At 45.2% G+C, this 20,000-nt stretch overlaps 1 protein-coding gene across 1 annotated transcript; it reads left to right on the forward strand.

Moving 5' to 3' along the window:
- Positions 1-2,196: 2,196 nt before the first annotated feature.
- MRPL15 (mitochondrial ribosomal protein L15) lies at positions 2,197-7,720 on the forward strand. Its single transcript, XM_061123314.1, has 5 exons — positions 2,197-2,357; positions 2,900-3,054; positions 3,592-3,757; positions 5,932-6,055; positions 6,477-7,720. The coding sequence occupies exons 1-5, from the start codon at positions 2,250-2,252 to the stop codon at positions 6,812-6,814; spliced, it is 891 nt and encodes a 296-aa protein (XP_060979297.1). The 5' UTR covers positions 2,197-2,249; the 3' UTR covers positions 6,815-7,720.
- Positions 7,721-20,000: the final 12,280 nt, after the last annotated feature.

The following is a 20,000-nucleotide window of genomic DNA, read 5'->3' on the forward strand; positions in this document are numbered from 1 at the left end:
TACTGTTTTACGAAACTCACATATTTGTATTTCTTTTTTTTTTTACTTTATTTTCAATTGAAGGATAACTGCTTTAGAGAATTTTGTTGTTTTCTGCCACATATCAACATGAATCAGCTACAGGTGTACATATATCCCCTCCCTCTTGAAAGTATTTGTGCTATTGGTTTTACAAAAGGCTTTTTTTAACTTTTCAAAAGGACTAATTTTTGGAAGATCTCCCTTACCATCAAATAATCTGGGAACAAAACTTTTGACTTTGCATCCATGTATATTTTTGTAACAAGTTCAGTATTTTGCTCAAATAAAGGAATGAATGCAACTTTTTCTGTTTTTTTTTTTTTTCGCCCCGACACATGCAACCTGTGGGATCTTAGTTCCCTGACCAAAGCTGGAACCCCAGGCCAGCAGTGAAAATTCATAATCTTAGCCACTGAACCGCCAAGGAATTCCCTTTCATTTTTTACACTTGATTTAAAATGACTTCAAAAAGGTTTAGCTAAACATAGAAATAGCTAAACATAGATAAATATAGAAACATAGATAAACACAGAAATAGCTAAACATAGAAACATAGAAATAGCCCTCCAAAAGTTTATTTCCACCTTCATTACTTGTGATCACCAGTGGGAACAACCCCCCAGCAAGATGGTGAAACATAAAAAGAACAGAAAGGGGCATGGTCTGTATCACACTTACTTAAGACAAAAATAGAGAAGCTGATATTTCTGAGTGAAAATAGTGTAATGTATTTTGGGCTGCAGATATTCAACTTTATGCTATTAAACAAAAAATACTATTTACATAGTAAGAGGTAGTGTATGAATCTTGGCTGCTTACTATTAGAATTTGGTTAAGCTACCGGCCTTGCCAAGTCTGTCAAAGGTAATAACATCTACCCGACAAGGGGTTGTTTAGTTGATGAATCAAGCCAGGGTGGCTGCAGGCTACTGACGCTTACCAAGTGCTCAGCTCCGCTCCTTCATTAACAGCAGATGAGGTCAGCATCTGTGACTTGGTCGGAGCAGCACAAGTGCACTTGGATGGGGTGCAGAGTTTGAGTCTTCAGCACAGGTTGGTACCAGCCAGTCATTGGTAATCGCTCGACTCTGGGTATTATTCTCACATCTCAGGGTTGCCAACTGAAAGGCACTCACTATCTGCCTCTACAAGGATGACGTCAGGGGCCACTGCAGCCCCTGTCCTTCAACAACCCCCCCCCCCCCCCCCCCCCCCCCCCCCCCAGAGTTCAGGTCTGAGATCAGGAGTGAGGCATCTGTGTTCTGGGAAAAACCGGCAGAACAGGCCTTCATATATTCAGATATTGTCAGATTTTACAAGCCCAAATCTTTGACTTTCCTTGTGTCTAGAAAAGCAGTGAAATCATTAAAGGGGACACCTGCTCCTCCTTACTAGCAGGAGCCTCTGCAAAATGTGCTTGACTCCACTCACTTCAGTCGCTCAGACGTGTCCAACTTTGCACGCCAGGCTTCCCTGTCCATCACCAACTCCTGGAACTTGCTCAAACTCATGTCCATCCAGTCGGTGATGCCATCCAACCATCTCATCCTCTGCGTCCCCTTCTCCTCCTGCCTTCAATCTTTCCCAGCATCAGGGTCTTTTCCAATGACTCCTGACTCCACTAAAATAACATACAAGCCGACTTCCCCCCACCCCCACCTCTTCGGAACTGCTTCTCAGAGCTGAGTGGCTGTCATCTGGGCTATAGCTCTCATTTTGCCCCAAATAACTCACAGCTCTGTGTTGTGCAATTTTTCAGTTGATACGGCGTATAATCAGCCCAGTTCCCAGCTCCAAACCGGAACTTGGTAGCGCCAAGTATGTTATTCTGGGCTCCACGTGGCGCTCGGAGAAGACCCTGCCTCTTTTAAGGACCAGACTGAGACAGCTCAGAACACAGTGACACCAACCCTCCAACGTGCAGCGTTTCAATGCGTGTTTGTGCGGCGAAAGAAAATGCAGCACATTCCAAGCCAAGAGCAAGGCACGATCTCTCAAAATACGGTCCCATCCCCAGTGAACTAAACATAAAGCCAGCTCAGCTCGCAGAAGGTAGCCTAGAGTACCCGCCGCCGCCTGGATGGAGACCGGCTCCCGGCGTGCCCCGCAACCGGCGGCGCTACGGCGCCTACTTCACGACGGGGGCGGGGCCGCGGTCGTAAAGCAGCGCCCGAGGTCACGTGGGTCTGGATGCCAGGCGCTCTCGCGGTGTCTCACGCAAGCGGGTCATGGCCGGCCCGGTGCGGGGCGCAGGGCCCAGGGCCCTGGACCTGCTTCGGGCTCTGCCTCGTGTGAGCCTGGCTAACTTGAGGCCGAACCCGGGCTCCAGGAAGCCGGTAATGCTGGGGATGGCGCGGGAGTCCTGGGATCGCGGGTCTAGAGGCGCTGCGGAAACGAGGGGCCTTTGAGCCCCTACTCTTGAGTGATGCGGGAAGCCTGCCCCCGTAGTCCCAGCTCTCAGGTTCGGGTTTAGAGGAGTAATCACGTTGACCTGGGCGGGGAGCGAGGTCGCAGGAAGTGCAGATGGTTGCCTCATTCAATATTGGGTTAGCATGAAGTGCTTTTCCATTATGCCTTTATCTTCAGGGGAAAGATATTTTACGTTCTGCAAGTCACTGAACACAGCTAGAAAAGCTGTTATGGTCATACTGCCACCTTGAAAATCAACTCGTTGCTTTCGCGAAGTAAGAAAAATGTTTTCTTTATAATTTGATGTCTTGACCTCAGAGCAGTTCGAATGGTGCCTGGCACGTAGTGGGTTTGGCCCGTTGCTGGCTGGCAGGATGAATGAGGGCTTTACCAACAGACACAGCGCAGAGGTGAAATACAATTTAAAAAGTGCATTTGCAGCTCATAAAACATTTTTCTCTCCTTCCAGGAAAGACGACGAAGAGGTCAGAGAAGAGGTAGGAAGTGTGGCAGGGGCCACAAGGGAGAACGTCAGAGAGGAACCCGGCCCCGGCTGGGCTTTGAAGGAGGCCAGACTCCATTTTACCTTCGAATCCCAAAATACGGGTTTAATGAAGGACACAGGTAAGTTTGCTTTGTTTGTGGGGTTTTTTTTGTTTGGTTGTTTTTTACTTTGCTTTGCTTCTTAGTGTAAAAATATGTGATTCTGAGAATCACCAAATGATAGCTTGGTAGAAATTTAAATCCACTTCTTTAAAGCAAACTTTTGCTACCGCTCCTCTGAACCATTTTTGGTAATGAAGTTTAGCCTGACTTAGTAGAGGGAAAAAGCCAGAGGTTGCACTCAGACCTGCAGAATGGAGGTAATGGTGCATGCTCTGGAGGTTTAGAATGATTTTATGTTTGAAACTCTGGCCCACTGTCATCACCCAGTAAATGGTAACTGCTCTTACTTTGAGTTCCATTAATGCATAATTCAGATAGTATGTTAAATTTTCCACATATTTATTTGTATAAATGAGCGAAGTAAATGCAGGAGTTTTATTTTAAACCATCTAAATTGATGCAGGAAAGCACAGGACAGAGCTCTGCGTTCATCTGGAGGTCTTACAGGAAGATAAGTCTGGCTGAGTTTTCTATCTGTTGTTACTTTTTTTGTAGCTTCAGACGCCAGTATCAGCCTTTGAGTCTCAACAGGCTTCAGTACCTGATTGACTTGGGCCGTGTTGATCCCACACAACCTATTGACTTAACCCAGCTGGTCAATGGGCGAGGTGTTACCATCCAGCCATCTAAAAGGGACTATGGAGTCCAGCTAGTAGAGGAGGTAAGTCTGAATTAGATTTTTTTTTGAGTTTCGTAGATGACTGTTTCTGATTTCCATATATTCAACACTCTACCTCCTTTATTTTTATCTCTTTCACGTTGTAACCATTACATAATGGTTGATTGTGTTATATTCAGTTGTGGTTTCAGAAAGCCACTGTTCCTGGTCCTGGGGTGTTCTTCCTGTGTATCTGTTCAGCTTGCTCCCTCATTCTCTTTGGTTCTCTGTTCAGATATCATCTTAGTAGGAAGATCTTTTTGACTTTTTTTTTCCTTCCAAATTATTTGAGACTTAAATTATTTTTGTTACAGAGATGTTCTTTATAAAGGAACACTCTCATATCTGTCAGTCTGCCTTATTGTGCCCAAAAGGGTTTTTCTTTGAATATATGAACACCTGATATTTATTACCAAACAGTGCATGCATTTTTCATTGTCTTCCTCACTGTAATGTCAGTTTTTTTGAGTGCAGGTACTTTGACTCATTGCTGTATTTTCAACATTGGAAATACTGGCTTGTGATAGTCACTCAATATTTGTGAAAGAAAGGGATGAATGAAATCCAGTTCTGATTGTAGGGAAGAGGTTTTCTATTTAGAGAAGTTGACCAGGAGTTTCATTGGCAAATGAACCTGTACATTGCTAATCAGCTACTGCCCCCCACCCCCTTTTTCATCTGTGTCAATAATATAGTTGATCTCTGTGTAAGTAACTAACTTAGTGTCCACTAGAGGGAAGCATAGTTTATGGGAAAACCTTTCAGATCTTTGAAAAAGTAAACTTGTCAATAAAAGTTTTTCAAATAAATGATTTGAAGAGAGAACACCAAATACAGGATTAAACCTCAGTATTCTACTTTAGGCATATCAAGGAACATGGTTATAAAATAACATATGGAAAAACCCATGACTTCATGAGACCTTAAACTGCACATCCCAACAGCTTTGGACATATGTCTGTTAAACTAGCAGAAATCATTCTGAAATCTATTGGTTGAGTATGTACAGTTATTCATCATTTACAGCTTTGTAAACCAGTTGCCCTTTTCTGGATTTCAGATTTGCAATCAGTATTGGGTAATAAGATGGTTTTGATCTTTTCAGCGTAAAATCACCAATTTAGGAACACGTGTCCTAAGGTAAAACAAGATAAAAGAAACTTAACTGATATAAAGAAATGCTAAATAGGCTTCTTACAGCCCTGAAAATGCTGGAACTAACACCAGTGCCCAGAGACAGGGAAATGGTTAAGCAGTCTATGGAATAGTAATGAGAAATGTCAAGTAACGTGGCAAGACCTTGTTTTATTGAGTCAGAGGTCCCATTGATTGTAAAAATGCCTACCAGTATCAGAGATGGGAGAAATGTGTCTTAGAATTGATGGAATATTTTGAAACTGGGAACCACCTTGTTTCAACCACATGAAAAGAGCAAAAAAATTTTTTTACCACTGCAAAAAGAATGGTAGTGCCACCACCTTTTAATTTTTGTCAGAATCTGTTTTGAAATTAGGCCTAATGAAAGTGACCAGAGACAGGACTTTAAAAAGTTCAGAACTATTTCTACTTCTGTTGTCTCTGCCTCTTTCACTCAAGAGGGCTGGTCCCCTCCAGAGCTTAGCTATTTTGTTCTTCCGTTGGCTGCAGCGTGCTTGTTCCCTGGTTTAACCATCTCTTGGCCTCTTGCTTACTTGTGGGTCAGGAAGGTAAGTTTCTGTCTATATCACATGACATAATGTTGGGGTTAGGAATGCAGCCACTGGGACTAGGTTCCCTTGCTTTATGTTGTTGGGCAAGTTGCCCAGGCTCTCTGTGCCACCGTCTATGGCATTGGTGTTGCAGTAATTCTGTTGGTTTAGAGTTGTTTTGAGGGCTGAACAATCTGCTGTTGAGGAGGTGTTGGGAATGGGTGCTTACGATGATGCCTGCTGAATATGTAAAATGGAAGTCTTATCATCCCTGCTCTTAGGGAGTGAAAACTAGGAAAATACAGTGGCCTAAAGAAATGAGGAATGATTTGGTGGTGTTTGATGAGACCTCAAAGCAGAGGTGTTAAAGTAGGAGTCAATGTTGGGCTGTAGGCATTCGGAGGAGAAAACAGGGCAGGGAGGAGGCCCTCGGGACGTTTGCTGGTAGCCCAGCCATCTCTTCACACACTTTGTTTTGATGGATGACAGGGTGCTGACACCTTTAAGGCAAAAGTTAACATCGAAGTTCAGCTAGCTTCTGAGCTGGCCATCGCTGCCATTGAGAAGAATGGGGGTGTCGTCACGACCGCCTTCTACGACCCGCGAAGCCTGGGTAAGCTTGTCCTCTCCGGGCCAACTGCTCACCAGGGTTTGACTTGTTCAGACACCTCGATTTCTCTTTTGGGAATTTCTGCTAGTGGTGTGGCTGGTGGGGCTGTCTTCTGATACACCTCAGCCAGTATGTCATAAAATTTTTTAGAAAAAAAAACCTGGAGCTTAAATACCCTCTGTTTAGAAATTCACTAATTGTTGATAACCCAGGAGTGACTTTGACCTTCAAGATGCAAATTTTTGAAGATCAAGTGTTTCCATTTGTTTCCTTAAGTCAACTGAGTTAAAAAAAAAAAAAGTTTTTGGGATTAAGTTCTTATCTTGGAAGTACTTTAAAATTAATAGCTAAAAGAATATCATTAAGAGAAAACCAGTATATATATTGCCAGTATTTGCATCTCTCTATTAAAAATGTTTTTTAGAAATTCTGTGCAAACCCATCCCATTCTTTCTCCGTGGGCAACCCATTCCCAAGCGGATGCTCCCCCCCGAGGCACTCGTGCCTTACTACACTGATGCGAGAAACCGAGGCTACCTGGCCGATCCCGCCGGATTTCCCGAAGCAAGACTGGAGCTCGCCAAGAAGTACGGCTATATTTTACCCGACATCACTAAAGACGAACTCTTCAAAATGCTCAGTACTCGGAAGGATCCACGGCAGATTTTCTTTGGTCTGGCTCCAGGATGGGTGGTGAACATGGCAGACAAGAAGATTCTGAAACCTACGGATGAGAAGCTGCTTGAGTACTACAGCTCCTGAGCTCCGTCCAGGGGAGCCAGTGGTAGGAGGGCACCGGAAGGGGCGGTGACACGTGTTTCCCACTGCATTGGCTCAGTTTGTGGTTCTGCCACGGATGATGTTTTCTGTGTAATCACGTCTTTTTTTTTTTTAATCAAAATTAAAAATACAGTAAGCAAGGGCTGCATGGAAGATGTGGATCTATGTGTGTCTCAGCATCACGAGCTTGCTGGCATGCTGCCCAAGGGAGCAGGAGGCTCTTAGACCATTTCCCCTTGAGTTTTCCATCATCTTCCCTTTCAGGTCTTATCTTAATTGTTGCAAATTAGAATGAATGCAGATGGGCTGGGCTTACTTCATTGTCCGCTCGGTTGGGGTCTGAGGGCTGCTGAGAAGCTGGTGTACCTCTTGGTTAGCCCTGAGGAACCTCTTACCCAGAGTCGAGGCAGCAACCCTTCAACCCAGACTGATGAAGATGTTGGATGTGAGTGTAAGGCTGGTGAATGGTTTCCAAGTATTGCAGTATTTGCTGGCAAGATTGAAATGAAAATTCCAGGTGAATTCATTTTTCTCAGCTCCGGCAGAGCTGTCAAAAACGATCAAGCCATTAACATTTTTTTTTCTTTGAAGAAGGTAAATGTTCTAATGATATAATTTTGCTTATTTCCTAGACTTTGAAAACCTTTGTGTTTCAGTCATTTTAAATGATTGAAGAAAACGGTCAATGCTTATATAAGCCATTAGAACAGTTGGTAACGTGAAAATTAAACTGTTAATGTAAAAGATTCAGTGGTCAGTAAGCTTATTTAGCTTTGCAAAGATCTGTTGTCTAAACCACATGGAAGCTTAATTTATCCTGATGCAATTAAATCTTGAATAATTCATGATAATTCTTCTACAGTAGAATTAAAATGATTCCTGTTTATTTTATTAAAAAAATTTTAAAAACCTAAATAGTGCATTACTTTGTTAACTTATCTACCTCAAATATTGCTGGTCTAATATTCAATTGATGAAGTAATTTATGTACCAAGATGAAGTAATTTATGTACCATCAGTTTATCCAGGATTATTTAGTCTGGCTTGTTATTAAGCCATTTCATAGTACCCAGAACTCATAAGAATCAGTACTAGGATTACCTTCTCTGATAGACACCTGTGAATTTCAGAAGATTGGCAACAATTTAAAAACATGCTTTTATTTTTCCAGGACACCTGGTGACAAGAGTTGGCAGTGTTGGAATTAGATTTGGCTCCACTGACTGGAGCCCTGGGTCCCAGTGGCTTAAATAAGATAAGGTTTCTTGTTCTCTCAAGTGAAGTGTGGCGATCACTGTAGGGTCGACTCCCAGTCCCTGACTTCCCCCAGCCCTAGAGAGAGAGGTGCATCTTTGGGACCCAAATATGACCCACACGGGGCTACTTTCCCCAAGACGAGTCTAGAAGCTGCCACACAAAACCTGCACTACACCCATCCCACTGGCCAAAGCTTGGCTACAGTCTTTTTCTAACACAAGGGTCTGAAGTCTTTTCTTCGGCAGCTTGTGTTCTCAGCTGAGCTGAAAAACCCTGTTGTGATGGGTGAATCACGAGTGGGAATGTTGGTAACCAGCAGTGGGGGTTGATGCCTCTTTGGGTATTGACCAAACTTCAACCCTGAGGTTGATTGACTTAAGTTAGACAAACATCCAAAAAAGTGCAGAATTCTTTATTTCTGTGCTTAATAGTAGGGGCTTCCAAGGTGGCTCAGTGGTAAAGAACCTGCCTGCTAATGCAAGGAGGTGCAGGATACATGGGTTTGATTCCTGGGTCAGGAAGATCCTGCGGAGGGAGAAATGGCAACCAGTTCCAGTATTCTTGCCTAAAGAATTCCATGGACCCAGGACCCTGATTGGCTGCAGTCCATGAAGTCACAAAAGAGCATGACTGAGCACACGCAAGTATGTGTTAATGGTCTATTCACTATTCTGTTCAGTGAGTTACAAAACTAAGTTGATTAATTCATCAGTCTGGGTAAGATTGATGTTTTTAAAGGAGAGTGATGATAAAGGACCAGACACCATCTACTTTTTTCCATGCCTCCTTTTTCTAAACATTTTGACCATCAAGCTGTCTTAGGCTGCCTGTGTTAGATTCTAAAAAGTTATATTGGAATACTGTATGTGGAAGAAGAGAGGTGCTATATTGCAAAGACATGATACACGGAAAACATGTTTTTGATGATTACAGTGATTCATTAAGAACCAGAGATAGAATACATTTTCATTTTTTAAAATCACTGGGAAAGGTCCTCAAAAACTTTGTATCATGAAAGTAGCCAATGCCTGTTTTGAAATTATGTAATACTGAAGTCTAAAAAGTGAAAGTCCATATTGTCTTACTGTTGCTGGTTCCTGACCTACTTCCCAGAGGTGAGAAAACCACTGCTTTGTTTGGAGTCTTTTTTTTTTTTTTTTTTTTAAATCAAAATGGCATAGATGGAAAATAAAGGCAGTTAACCTTGTTACATCTAATAGTGTTTCAAAAACACTTTCCATTAGGGTAAACAACACTGTTTTTGTTTTTGTTTTTTTAAATTATGAAAGTATAACACGTTTACAGGAGACTTGGAAAATAGAGACCAAAGTTACTTGTAATTCCACTACATAATTATGATTTTTTTTTAGTAGATTTTTAGTTTTGATGTCACACTCTCAAAAATAGACCTGAAAAGCACTATGAAGCAATTCAACATAATTAAGGTTTGTATAGTTTTCATACAACAGTAGGATACAAATTTGAAGTTTCCATAGACTATAAGCTAGGAGACAGTGGAACATATCTAGGGACATAAACGAAGGTGCATAAGTTTCATAGTCTAAAAGTATTGAAACATTACAGTCTGTTCTCTTGTCATTGTGGAATTGTGTTAGAAATCAATATCAAAAGTTACTTGAAAATAACCCACATATTTTCAAGTGCAATGTGACCTTTACCAAGAGAGATACTTGACTCAGCCGTTGAAAGCCTCAGTGAATTCAGACTGAAAAAAACAGGGTGATTGTGGAGAAGAAAGCATTTAAATGAGAAATTAATATCAAACTTCAAAAACCCATGTATTTGGAAATTAAATGTCCACTTCTAAATGATGTCTACTCTTATTAACTAAGCTATTCACATAGGCCTCCCTGGTGGCGCAGATGGTGAAGACTTCACCTCTAATATGGGAGACCTGGGTTCAATCCCTGGGTCAGGAAGATCTGGAGAAGGAAATGGCAACCTGCTCCAGTGTTCTTGCCTGGAGAATCCCATGGACAGAGGAGCCTGGCCAGCGACAGTTCATGGGGTCGCACAAAGTCGGACAGGACTGAGCGACTAACAAGCCGTTCACACAGGGTCCGTTAGACGAGTCCGTTCACCTTCCTGGCTGAACTGTGGTGACATATACTGTTTGTGTAGCACAGGCTCAAATACCAGGCTGATTGAGCTGTTGTCTTGGGCTGAGGAAGGCTTGTATGACCTCAACCTTTTGTGCAGAAATGAACTTCCTTACATTTAAGCACATCCTGTCCTGTGTCCGTCTGGAGTGGACCACTTGTCTCTGCAGAGCGTGGACCTCGCTGTGGGTGGGCTACTACCACCGCCCGCCCCCACCCCTAGACGTGCTGCTGGAGCTTGTCCCGTGATTCAGTTCACAGCCGAGCTGGGGGGGCCCCGACAGGCAGTTCTTCAGGAGATGTGAGGCGGGCGGTCATCACGGGCAGGTGGACGATGGGACCTCACTCTCCAGCCCCAGGAAGTACTCAGGAGGCACTTAGGAGTGTCCCCCGCGCCCAGTCAATGACTCAGCTACCCGGAGCCGCAGTGAGTGGAGGAGGAGGAGGACAGACACCAGGCCTGCTGAAGCTGGTGGTCTCGGGCCTTCCAGGTGGAGGGAAGTCGGGAGAGAACGATAAAGGGAAGAGTGAAAACAGGAAACAGGTGCCTGGTGATGCGTCACGCCGGGGAGCACTTGCTCGGGGCACGGGGCTTAGTCACAAACAGCTGTATCCTGGCCTTAATCTCATAGTCCTGCAGCTCATTCTCAGCCAGTGCAGGCACGTTCCACAGAGTCCGTCCACTCTGCCCTCCTCGAGGTCAGTGGAGAGACTGGAGCCGCATTATGTAACAGTGCTGTGTGCCAGGTCATTTCCAAGGCAGCAGATCTAAGTAGGAAAGCCACACGCCCTCCGTCTACATCCCAGTCCTGCCTGGTGTGACTTTAGCCTGTTCTCAGCGGACGTGGCCTGTGCGTGTCTGCAGAGAAGTCTTGAGTTGATATGGGTTAGAAAAGATCTTTTAGTGCCTGAAAGTAATTACTGTGGATTGCTTTGGCTTATTTTCCTTTTCTTTGGCCGTGCCTCTTGGCATGGGGGTTCTTAGTTCCCCGACCAGAGACCGAACCCACGCCTCTTGGCAGTGAGAGCATGGAGTGCTAACCACTGGGCCGTCAGCGATTTCCCCTCTTTCCCCTTTTTAATGTCCCTTTGTTCTTTGGGTTGTGGGTAGACTCTGCAGTGGCAGGGCAAGCGTCCAGCAGCAGCAGCAGGTCTGCTGAGCGTGTGTCAGAACGAAGCACGCTCCCTGGCGTCAGTGAGTGCACACGCTGTGCTGTGCCGGGGGCTGGCTATGGCGTGCGTGGCACAGCCTTGCCTCTGGAAACCTCGGTGCTGATCTAGGCTTTCACGGTAGCCGGCTGACCTGCAACACCCACTCCTTCTGTCTCTATGGCTGGGGACTCACTGGGTTACCTGGGCAGGAGACTCACCCGGTTACCTGTGCAGAGGCCAGTGTGCAGACTGGCCAGGAGAATTTCCCTGGGCTCAGAATCTAGCACTAGTTATGTGACCTCTGCTTAACCTCTCTGAGCCTCCACTTCACCATCTGAAAAATGCGGGATAATGACAGATTCTAACATATCCGGTGATGGTGGGGACTGAGAGAAATCAGCGTGTGAAGCACTTACCACTGTGCCTGGCACAGAAGTGCCTCTAAGTGTTGATGAATTAAGCATCTTACGTGGCCCACCTCTTATGTGATTGTTTATTGTTCAGTCACTCAGTCATGTCCAGCTCTTTTGTGACTCCTTGGACTGTAGCCCACGAGGCTCCTCTATCCATGGGGTTTTCCAGGCAAGAATACTGGAGTGGGTTGCCATTTCCTTCTCCAGGGGATCTTCCTGACCCAGGGATCAAACCTTCCTCTCCTGAATTGCAGACAGATTCTTTACCTCTGTGCTTCCGGGGAAGCCCTGTGTATATCTTATAGTCTTATAAACATCAAAGTAATTTTAATTTCTTTTATATAAATATATTACTGAGTCATTCGCTTCTCCAGGGGATCTTCCTGACCCGCTCACTCGGCCAAAGGGCAGAGATCAGACTGCACTTGACCTTCTAACCCACGCTGCTCCCTGCTGGCCACCACAGAGGATGTGTTGACACTTGAGTTTCCCCAGATGTGAAATGGGAAATGCATTTGCTGCACAGAGCAGTTGTCAGCATTTCTGGCTCAGGATTTAAGTTCCTTGTGAATTACAGAGTAACCTGGGTACTGTTGGAAGAAATCAAGAAATACTAGGTTTTACCTTCTGGTCTCTTATCTCATAAATAAATTTGAATGCTACTAGTATAGGTTTTATGAGGTTGCATGTTTTTGTTTTGTTTTTGAGGTTGCATGTTTTAAATAATTACTTTCACATTGAAAGCAAAATGAAAAGGTTTTTTAAAGAGGAAGTTTTTCTGTTCGTTTGAGCTCTAGACACTTGCATCTTTCAAAGAATAAATCCTTTTGAGACCAAAAGGCAAAACCTGGTGGGGTAAGTGGGTTGGGATAAGACGTCTGCCATCCATTAAGCCTAAGCCCCAGTGCACGCTTTCGTCAGAGAGCCTGGCAGCGTTCACTGCTCTGAATCAATCACAGAAGTAGCCATGATCTTGCTAATCCTTGTAAATCCAGGCTCAAAGCATTGTACAGTCCCTCTGCAGGAAAGGGATTCTCGTCTCCAGTGGGAGAAGCCAGTCGGGAGCGGTTTGTGTGTTGTGTCAGTGTGTTCAGGTCTCTCCTCCGACGTGCTCACAGCTTTGTGTATCCCATCTGCCTTCTTCCCACAGCTGTGGTTGTTCCATCACCCAGTCGTGTCCAACTCTTTGTGACCCCGTGGACTGCAGCACACCAGACTAACCTGTCCTTCACCATCTCCCGGAGCTTGCTCAAACTCATGTCCATTGAGTCGGTGATGCCATCCAACTGTCTCGTCCTCTGTCATCCCCTTGTCCTCCCGCCTTCAATCATTGCCAGAATCAGGGTCTTTGCTAATGAGTTGGCTCAGGTGGCCAAAGTCCACAGCTGTGGACTTCCTGGCAAAACTTTCCACAGGGCCCTTTCCACTGTAGAGTCAACTCTGTCCTCCTCCTCTGTGGCCTGGCTGATGCCTGTGTCTCTCCAATAAAAACTGCTGATGTCTTTTCCTAAGAACTCCGGCTTATCGAGACATGAGTTATGTCCAGTAAAGGTGTTCAGGTGTCCAGCTGAGTTGTGACGCAGTTATATACTCAACTACTTTCTCCAGGGTTACCTCCTGTCCATTTCTAGTCAGTTCCTTCCCCCATAGCCTAACATCTGGCAACCAGTGATCTGACTTCTGTCCCCGTGATTTTGCCTTTTCCAGAATTTCCCTCCTGGGCTTTGGAGCATCCTGAGTGTGGCTTTCTTCACTTGGCACAAGGCCTGTGGAGGGCTTAGCTGTGCCGCTGTCTCTGCAGGTGGTTCTGCCCTTTGATTGCTGAGTGCCGCTCCATTTCGTGGCTGTGCCACAGCCTGCCACCATCATGATAAGCTTCAGACCTCTGCACGCTGACGTGCCTATAAGTAGTGCGTTCTTTCCCACTGCAGCACACATGTTCCATTACACAACCTGCTCACTCATCCACCTGGAGAAGGGTAATTGCCTCCTTTATAGTTTTTGTCTGTTACAAATCAAGCTGCCACGAACATTTGTGTACCAGTCTCTGGGTGTGCACTCCTTTGTTCATGGGTAAACGCCTACATCACATACCAGGCTGTTGTCTAAAGTCATTTAACCATTTTTCATCCCCCTCCCACCCCTGAGCAAGATCCCATGTACTCCTTGTTCTCACCAGCACTTGCAAGGCCAGCTTGTTCAGTTCTGACTCTTGTAATAGGTCTTATGGAATTAAAGAAACCTCAGCTGTTTTCTTGAGTGTTTTCATCATCAGTTGATGTTGAGTTTTGTGCATTTCTTTTTCTGTGTCTTCGAGATGATCATGTGGTTTTTGTATTTTATTCTGTTTTGGGGGTGTTGTATTGATTTTCAGATATATTGAACATGCTTTGCAGATCATGGATAAACCCCACTTGCTTTTTTGTTCTTAGATTTGGTTTGCTAGTATTTTGTTCATGATTTTTGTGATGTCTTGGTCTGGCTTGGTATCAGTGTAATACTGGGCAAATAGAATGATTTGAAAGTATTTCCTCCTTGTCTTTTTTTTTTTTTTTTGAAGAATCTATGAAGAATTAGGCTCCAGCCCAACCCTCTGGGGACGCTGGTCCTGAGCCCAGTCCCTCTGTGGAGTCATTGACTGGAACTAAATGACTCCACATTGACTGGAACTAAATTCACCCCCTGGTGTCAGAAAGGGAGCCGTCCTAACGCATCCGAAATGCTCGAATCTCCGGTAATGGAGGGAAGAGATCCAGAGAAAGCCCAGATGCTCCCGAGTATTGTTTGAAGTTGGAGAAGCTGCTGTCAGAGCCCGTGCCTTGCTTCCACGTGGGCCCCTGGTGTGCACCCGTGGCTGTGGTCTCTGAGACATGGTGTGTGTCCAGACCTGGAAGAGGTTGCTGCAAACCTCACACACATACCACACACACCACACATGTACCACACACATATATACCCCCCCACATATACACACCCCCCACATATACATCCCCCCACATACACACCCCCCATATACACACCCCCCACATATACACCCCTCCACATATACACCCCACATATACACCCCCCCACATATACACACCCCCCATATACACACCCCCACATACACCCTCTACACATACACACCCCCCACATATACACCCCTCACATATATACACCCCCCACATATACACCCCCCCACATATACACCCCCCACATATACACCCATCACATATTCACACCCCCACATATACACCCCCCCACATATACACACCCCCTCACATACACACATCACACATGTACCACACACATACACACCCCCCACACATACACACCCCCCACATATACAGACCCCCCACATATACACACCCCCTCACATATGCACACCCCCTCACATATACACACCTCCCACATATACACACCTCCCACATATACACACCCCCTCACATATACATACCCCCCACATATACACCCCCCACATATACACACACACACCATACATACACACGTACCACACACACACACCACACATACACCCACACCACACATATACACCCACACATACACACCACACATATACACACACACCACACATACACACACACCACACATGTCCCACACACAGCATACATATACACACACACCACACACACACCACACATACACACCCCCCCACCTATATGCACACATGCACCACACACATACACACCACACATATACACGCATACCACACATATATACCCACGCATGCACACCACACATACACACACACACCCTACACATATACACACACGTCCCCCACACACCATACATATACACACACCACACACATACACACACACACCCCACACATATACACACCACACGTCCCACACATACCATACATACACACACCCCCCACCTATATGCGCACATACATACCACACATATACACACATACCACACATACACACACACACCACACATATACACCACCCCCATCCTTAGCCATCAGAAATGAGGCAAGGCTGCCACCTAGTGACCACATGTGAGACTGCAGGCATCTCCAGGTGTGACCTCGGTCCTCCTTAGTTAGGATGTACTCATGCTCGGTATGTTCAGCACACCTGAAGCATTCACACAGCAGACACAACGCTAGGCACTGGGGCCACTACAGTGAGAAAGGTGGAGTGATTGACCCACACAGACCAGTAGAAGGGAACGAGGAACTAAGGGAAGGAGTAAGGAAATCACAGAGCCCGAGTGCCGCGCGTAGCCTGCTCCCAACACTCTGGTTCATCCTCAGTTTTAAAGGAATTGAGACCTGCATGTGGGCACAGCAAACCCAAGTTCTTCCTTGGCTGCAGCTGGTGACAAAGAAAGAGGAGGAGGAGGGTGAAGGGAAGGGGGAACCAAACCCAAAGTAGCTGCAAAGGATCCACTCTGATTCTCTCAGCTCTCCCCAAGACCCTGTAAAGCTTGAGGTGTCCGCTTGACCATTTCCAACACTGACATTCATAGCACCTCCTAACATGTTAAGGGTACAGAATAGACAAACTCTTAATTTCTGGGACTGTATATCCTCACACACATTTGAAAGCTGGCTGCAGACTACCTAAGAGAGATGTCCCAGGCAGTATGTGCTCACAGGCTGGGGTTACACGTGGTGGCAAAGTGTTTTAAAGCCACAGGTTTTGGATGAGGTGGTCCCGTGGGGGCTGCTTCCCTAGGGGGCTTTAAAACTCAAACCTCATCGGCTTCCCCTGCAAGACAGCAAGAGCATGATCCCTTCCTCCGACAGCTGTGGTGCTGGTGAGAGAGATGTGCATCCTTGGCAGGTGGTGGGCAGAGTGGAGGTCCAGGAAGCCAGGGAGCTCGTTATCCTCGTGAAGACATCGTGTGGATGGCTTCAGGGAGGGTGGGCCCAGTGACACAGCAGAACCAGTGACACAGCAGAACCTCAGGGTGCACACTCGCTGGGTCCACACCTGCCAGAAGGGGTTCATTGTGTGCCCACCTGCTTTAGTTCCCTCATCTGGAAAATTCATCTCCCAAGACCAGTGGGCTGGGCACCTGCTATAATTCAGCTGATGACAGCTGCCAGGGAGGTGAAATAGAACACAGAAAGACTGCTTTCAGAGTTGCTCACAGTAAGGCAGTGGGCACAGGAGCAAGTGAACTCATTCTAAATGTTGTACAGTACATCTCCTACACACGAACCTTCAAGTTTCGAACTTTCAAAGATGCAAACATGCCCCTGTATGCCACTGTTGTACTGTACTACTGTACTTTTCAGGGGCCTTGTACTGTAAAGGGCCTTGAAATGTTTATTTTTTGTTTGTTTTTGAGTATTATTTGTGTGGAAAAATCTTATAAACCTGTTACAGTACAGTACTATATAACCAATTGTCCTGGTTGGGTACTGGGTTAACATTGTTGGACTTATGAATATCCTCTCAGAATGGAACTTGTTCATATGTAGGGGACATGTGGTATTAACAAAATACGGGTTGAGCATTAATGGGAATTCAGTTAGGGCAATTAGCTTTTCTGCAATTAGTAATCAACGTCACCAGTTCAACTATACAGTGCCTTTTGTAAAAAATGGAGGAAATGAGTCTGACTTAGGAATTTTTACCATGTGAAAAGGTCTTTGTGAAGTGTTAGTCTCTTGGTCATGTCTGACTCTTTGTGACCCCATGGACTGTTGCCCACCAGGCTCATCTGTCCATGGAATTCTCCAGGCAAGAATACTGGAGTGGGCTGCCATTCCCTTCTCCAGGGGATCTTCCCTACCCAAGGACTGAACCCGTGTCTGCCACATTGCAGGCAAATTCTTTACCATCTGAGCCACCAGGGAAGTCCTTACATATAGTTACAACCTTCTAATTCTTTTTAGACAACTAGACATCATCAAATTCATGGAAGTTCCATGAACCAGCAGTACTGGCATCCCCAGGGAGCTCGTTAGCTATTTACAATCTCCAGTCCTCACCTTTCAGCTGAGTAAGAGTCTTCCTTTTAACAAGATCCCAGATAATTTCTGTACATCTTCGAGTTTGAGAAGCTCTGGTACCAGATATGGAGCTTGCATGTTGCAGTATCTCATCTCGACCACTAGGAGGAGCCAGCTCCTCAAGTTTTTTATACTTAAGGGTGACAAAACTCTGAGAGCATAGTTTTTTTTTTTTTTTTTTTGGTAATAATGTTCTTTTCCTTTACTGAAATAACGTTTTGCTTTTTAAATGAAGAGAAAACAAATATAATAGCAAAAAATTATGTACAACATATAAAGTTATATTTGAGGAATAATTGTGGAGAAGGAATATTTTGAAGTCTAAAACATTTTAGAAAGAATGTTTGCTCTAAAAGTCCAGGCAAATATCTGAAAATGACATGGCATTGTTGTATGATAGGTTGGAATGGAGCTACAATAAAAATAGGTATAGTAAATTGAAGAACTTAGGCTTTTAACTACAGGTGTATGTGTGTGTGTGTGAGTGTGTTTGTGTGTAGTTTATTTCAAGAAGTACATCCATCAGAGAAATGTGAAAAAAAAATGTAAGAAGAAGGATGGCGTCATTTTATCAAGACATAAATAAACCATGGTGAACCTTTAACCCGTGAAGCCTCCTCATCAAAGACTTTTAGTCAAGGTCACCAGTAAAAATGAACTTCCCGCTTCTTTCCTTCAGAATAAACAAAGAAATTTATAAATTGAGATTCCAGGCTTACCAGCTCCGGGGACTCTGTGGCTGGGCTAAGTGACAGAGAGGAAGCATAAAGCAGCCGCTTGCCCTGCACTCCTGGGCCACCCTGTGATGGGAGCCCAGCCCTCTGGGCAGAGCTAAGCCCCCTGGGAGCTCCTTGGAGCACTTTTCTTCTCCACCTCAAGGTTTCAGGAGCAGGTTCCGTGGAGAGAGGTTCCCAGCTCTGTGGGCCCAATTGCCCTGGAGAGTTGAGAGGCTCTCTTCTATCAGCATCACTGACTCAGTGGACATGAACCTGAGTGCAGGCCTGGCCTGCTGCACTCCATGGGGTTGCAGAGTTGGACACAATGAGCAACTGAACAACAGCAATTTCTATCAGTGACTGGTCCTCCTTCAGTCCAAGCGGATATTCTCCCCTTTGCTGCTGGGGTAAGATACAAATGAAGCTGGATCCCCCAACTTGATAGAGAAAGGACAAATTCAGAGTTGTTCATGACTGCATGACGCCTGCAGCATCTCACCAACGATGCAATAAAAACCAAAGAACCTGGGGTCTGTGGGCGAGTGTGGAGCTGGCTCTCTCTGACTCTGTGCTGGATCTGCATCTGGGCACAGCTGGGTGGTATTTACTGAAAAGCAAAATCCTCATGTTTTAGGCTCAAAGCCACATCCTAAGCTATCAGTGGCATTGGAACACTTGAAACCTGACATCTGATGCTGACCTGTGGATGCTTTGTTGTGCAGTCAGTCGTGTCCAACTCTTTGTGACCCCATGGACTGCAGCACGCCAGACTCCTCTGTCCTCCACTGTCTCCTGGAGTTTGCTCAGATTCATGTCCATTGAATCAGTGATGCCGTTTAACCATCTCGTCCTCTGTCACCCCCTTCTCCTCCTGCTTTCAATCTTTCCCAGTATCAGGATCCTTTCTAATGAGTCGGCTCTTCACATCAGGTGGCCAAAGTATTGGAACTTCAGCTTCAGCATCAGTCCTTCCAATGAAATTCAGGGTTGATTGCCTTTAGGATTGACTGGTTCTATCTCCTTGCAGTCCAAGGGACTCTTAAGAGTCTCCTCCAGCACAATTAGAAAGCATCAATTTCTTGGCCCGCAGGCTTCTTTATGGTTTGACTCTCACATCCATACATGACTACTGGAAAAACCAAAGCTTTGACGAGACAGACCTTTGTTGGCAAAGTAATAGCTCTGCTTTTTAATATGCTGTCTATGTTTGTCATAGCTTTCATTTCAAGGGAAGGCAAGTGCCCCTCTTCCCCTTCCTCTTCCTGGGTGCCTGCCACCCAGGCCTGTGCTGTTGATTCTCATTTTACAGACAAAACAGAGTTTTGGTCCCTGTAGCTGATGACTCATCAAATCAGGATTTCAAAGTGTTTCCCTTAGAAACACCAAATTGCACCAAAGGCAAATGCAAGGGGGAGGGACTGATGGTTATAAAGGGTCAAAGGTCTTCTATTTTTACAAAGGATCATGAAATGATGGCTTTTCTAGTGGGGCATCAGCTGCCTCCCCTTGGCCCCCGGTCACTCAGGCAGTAGGCAT

This window comes from Dama dama, chromosome 21 (genome assembly GCF_033118175.1).
Source record: "Dama dama isolate Ldn47 chromosome 21, ASM3311817v1, whole genome shotgun sequence".
Taxonomy (NCBI): domain Eukaryota; kingdom Metazoa; phylum Chordata; class Mammalia; order Artiodactyla; family Cervidae; genus Dama; species Dama dama.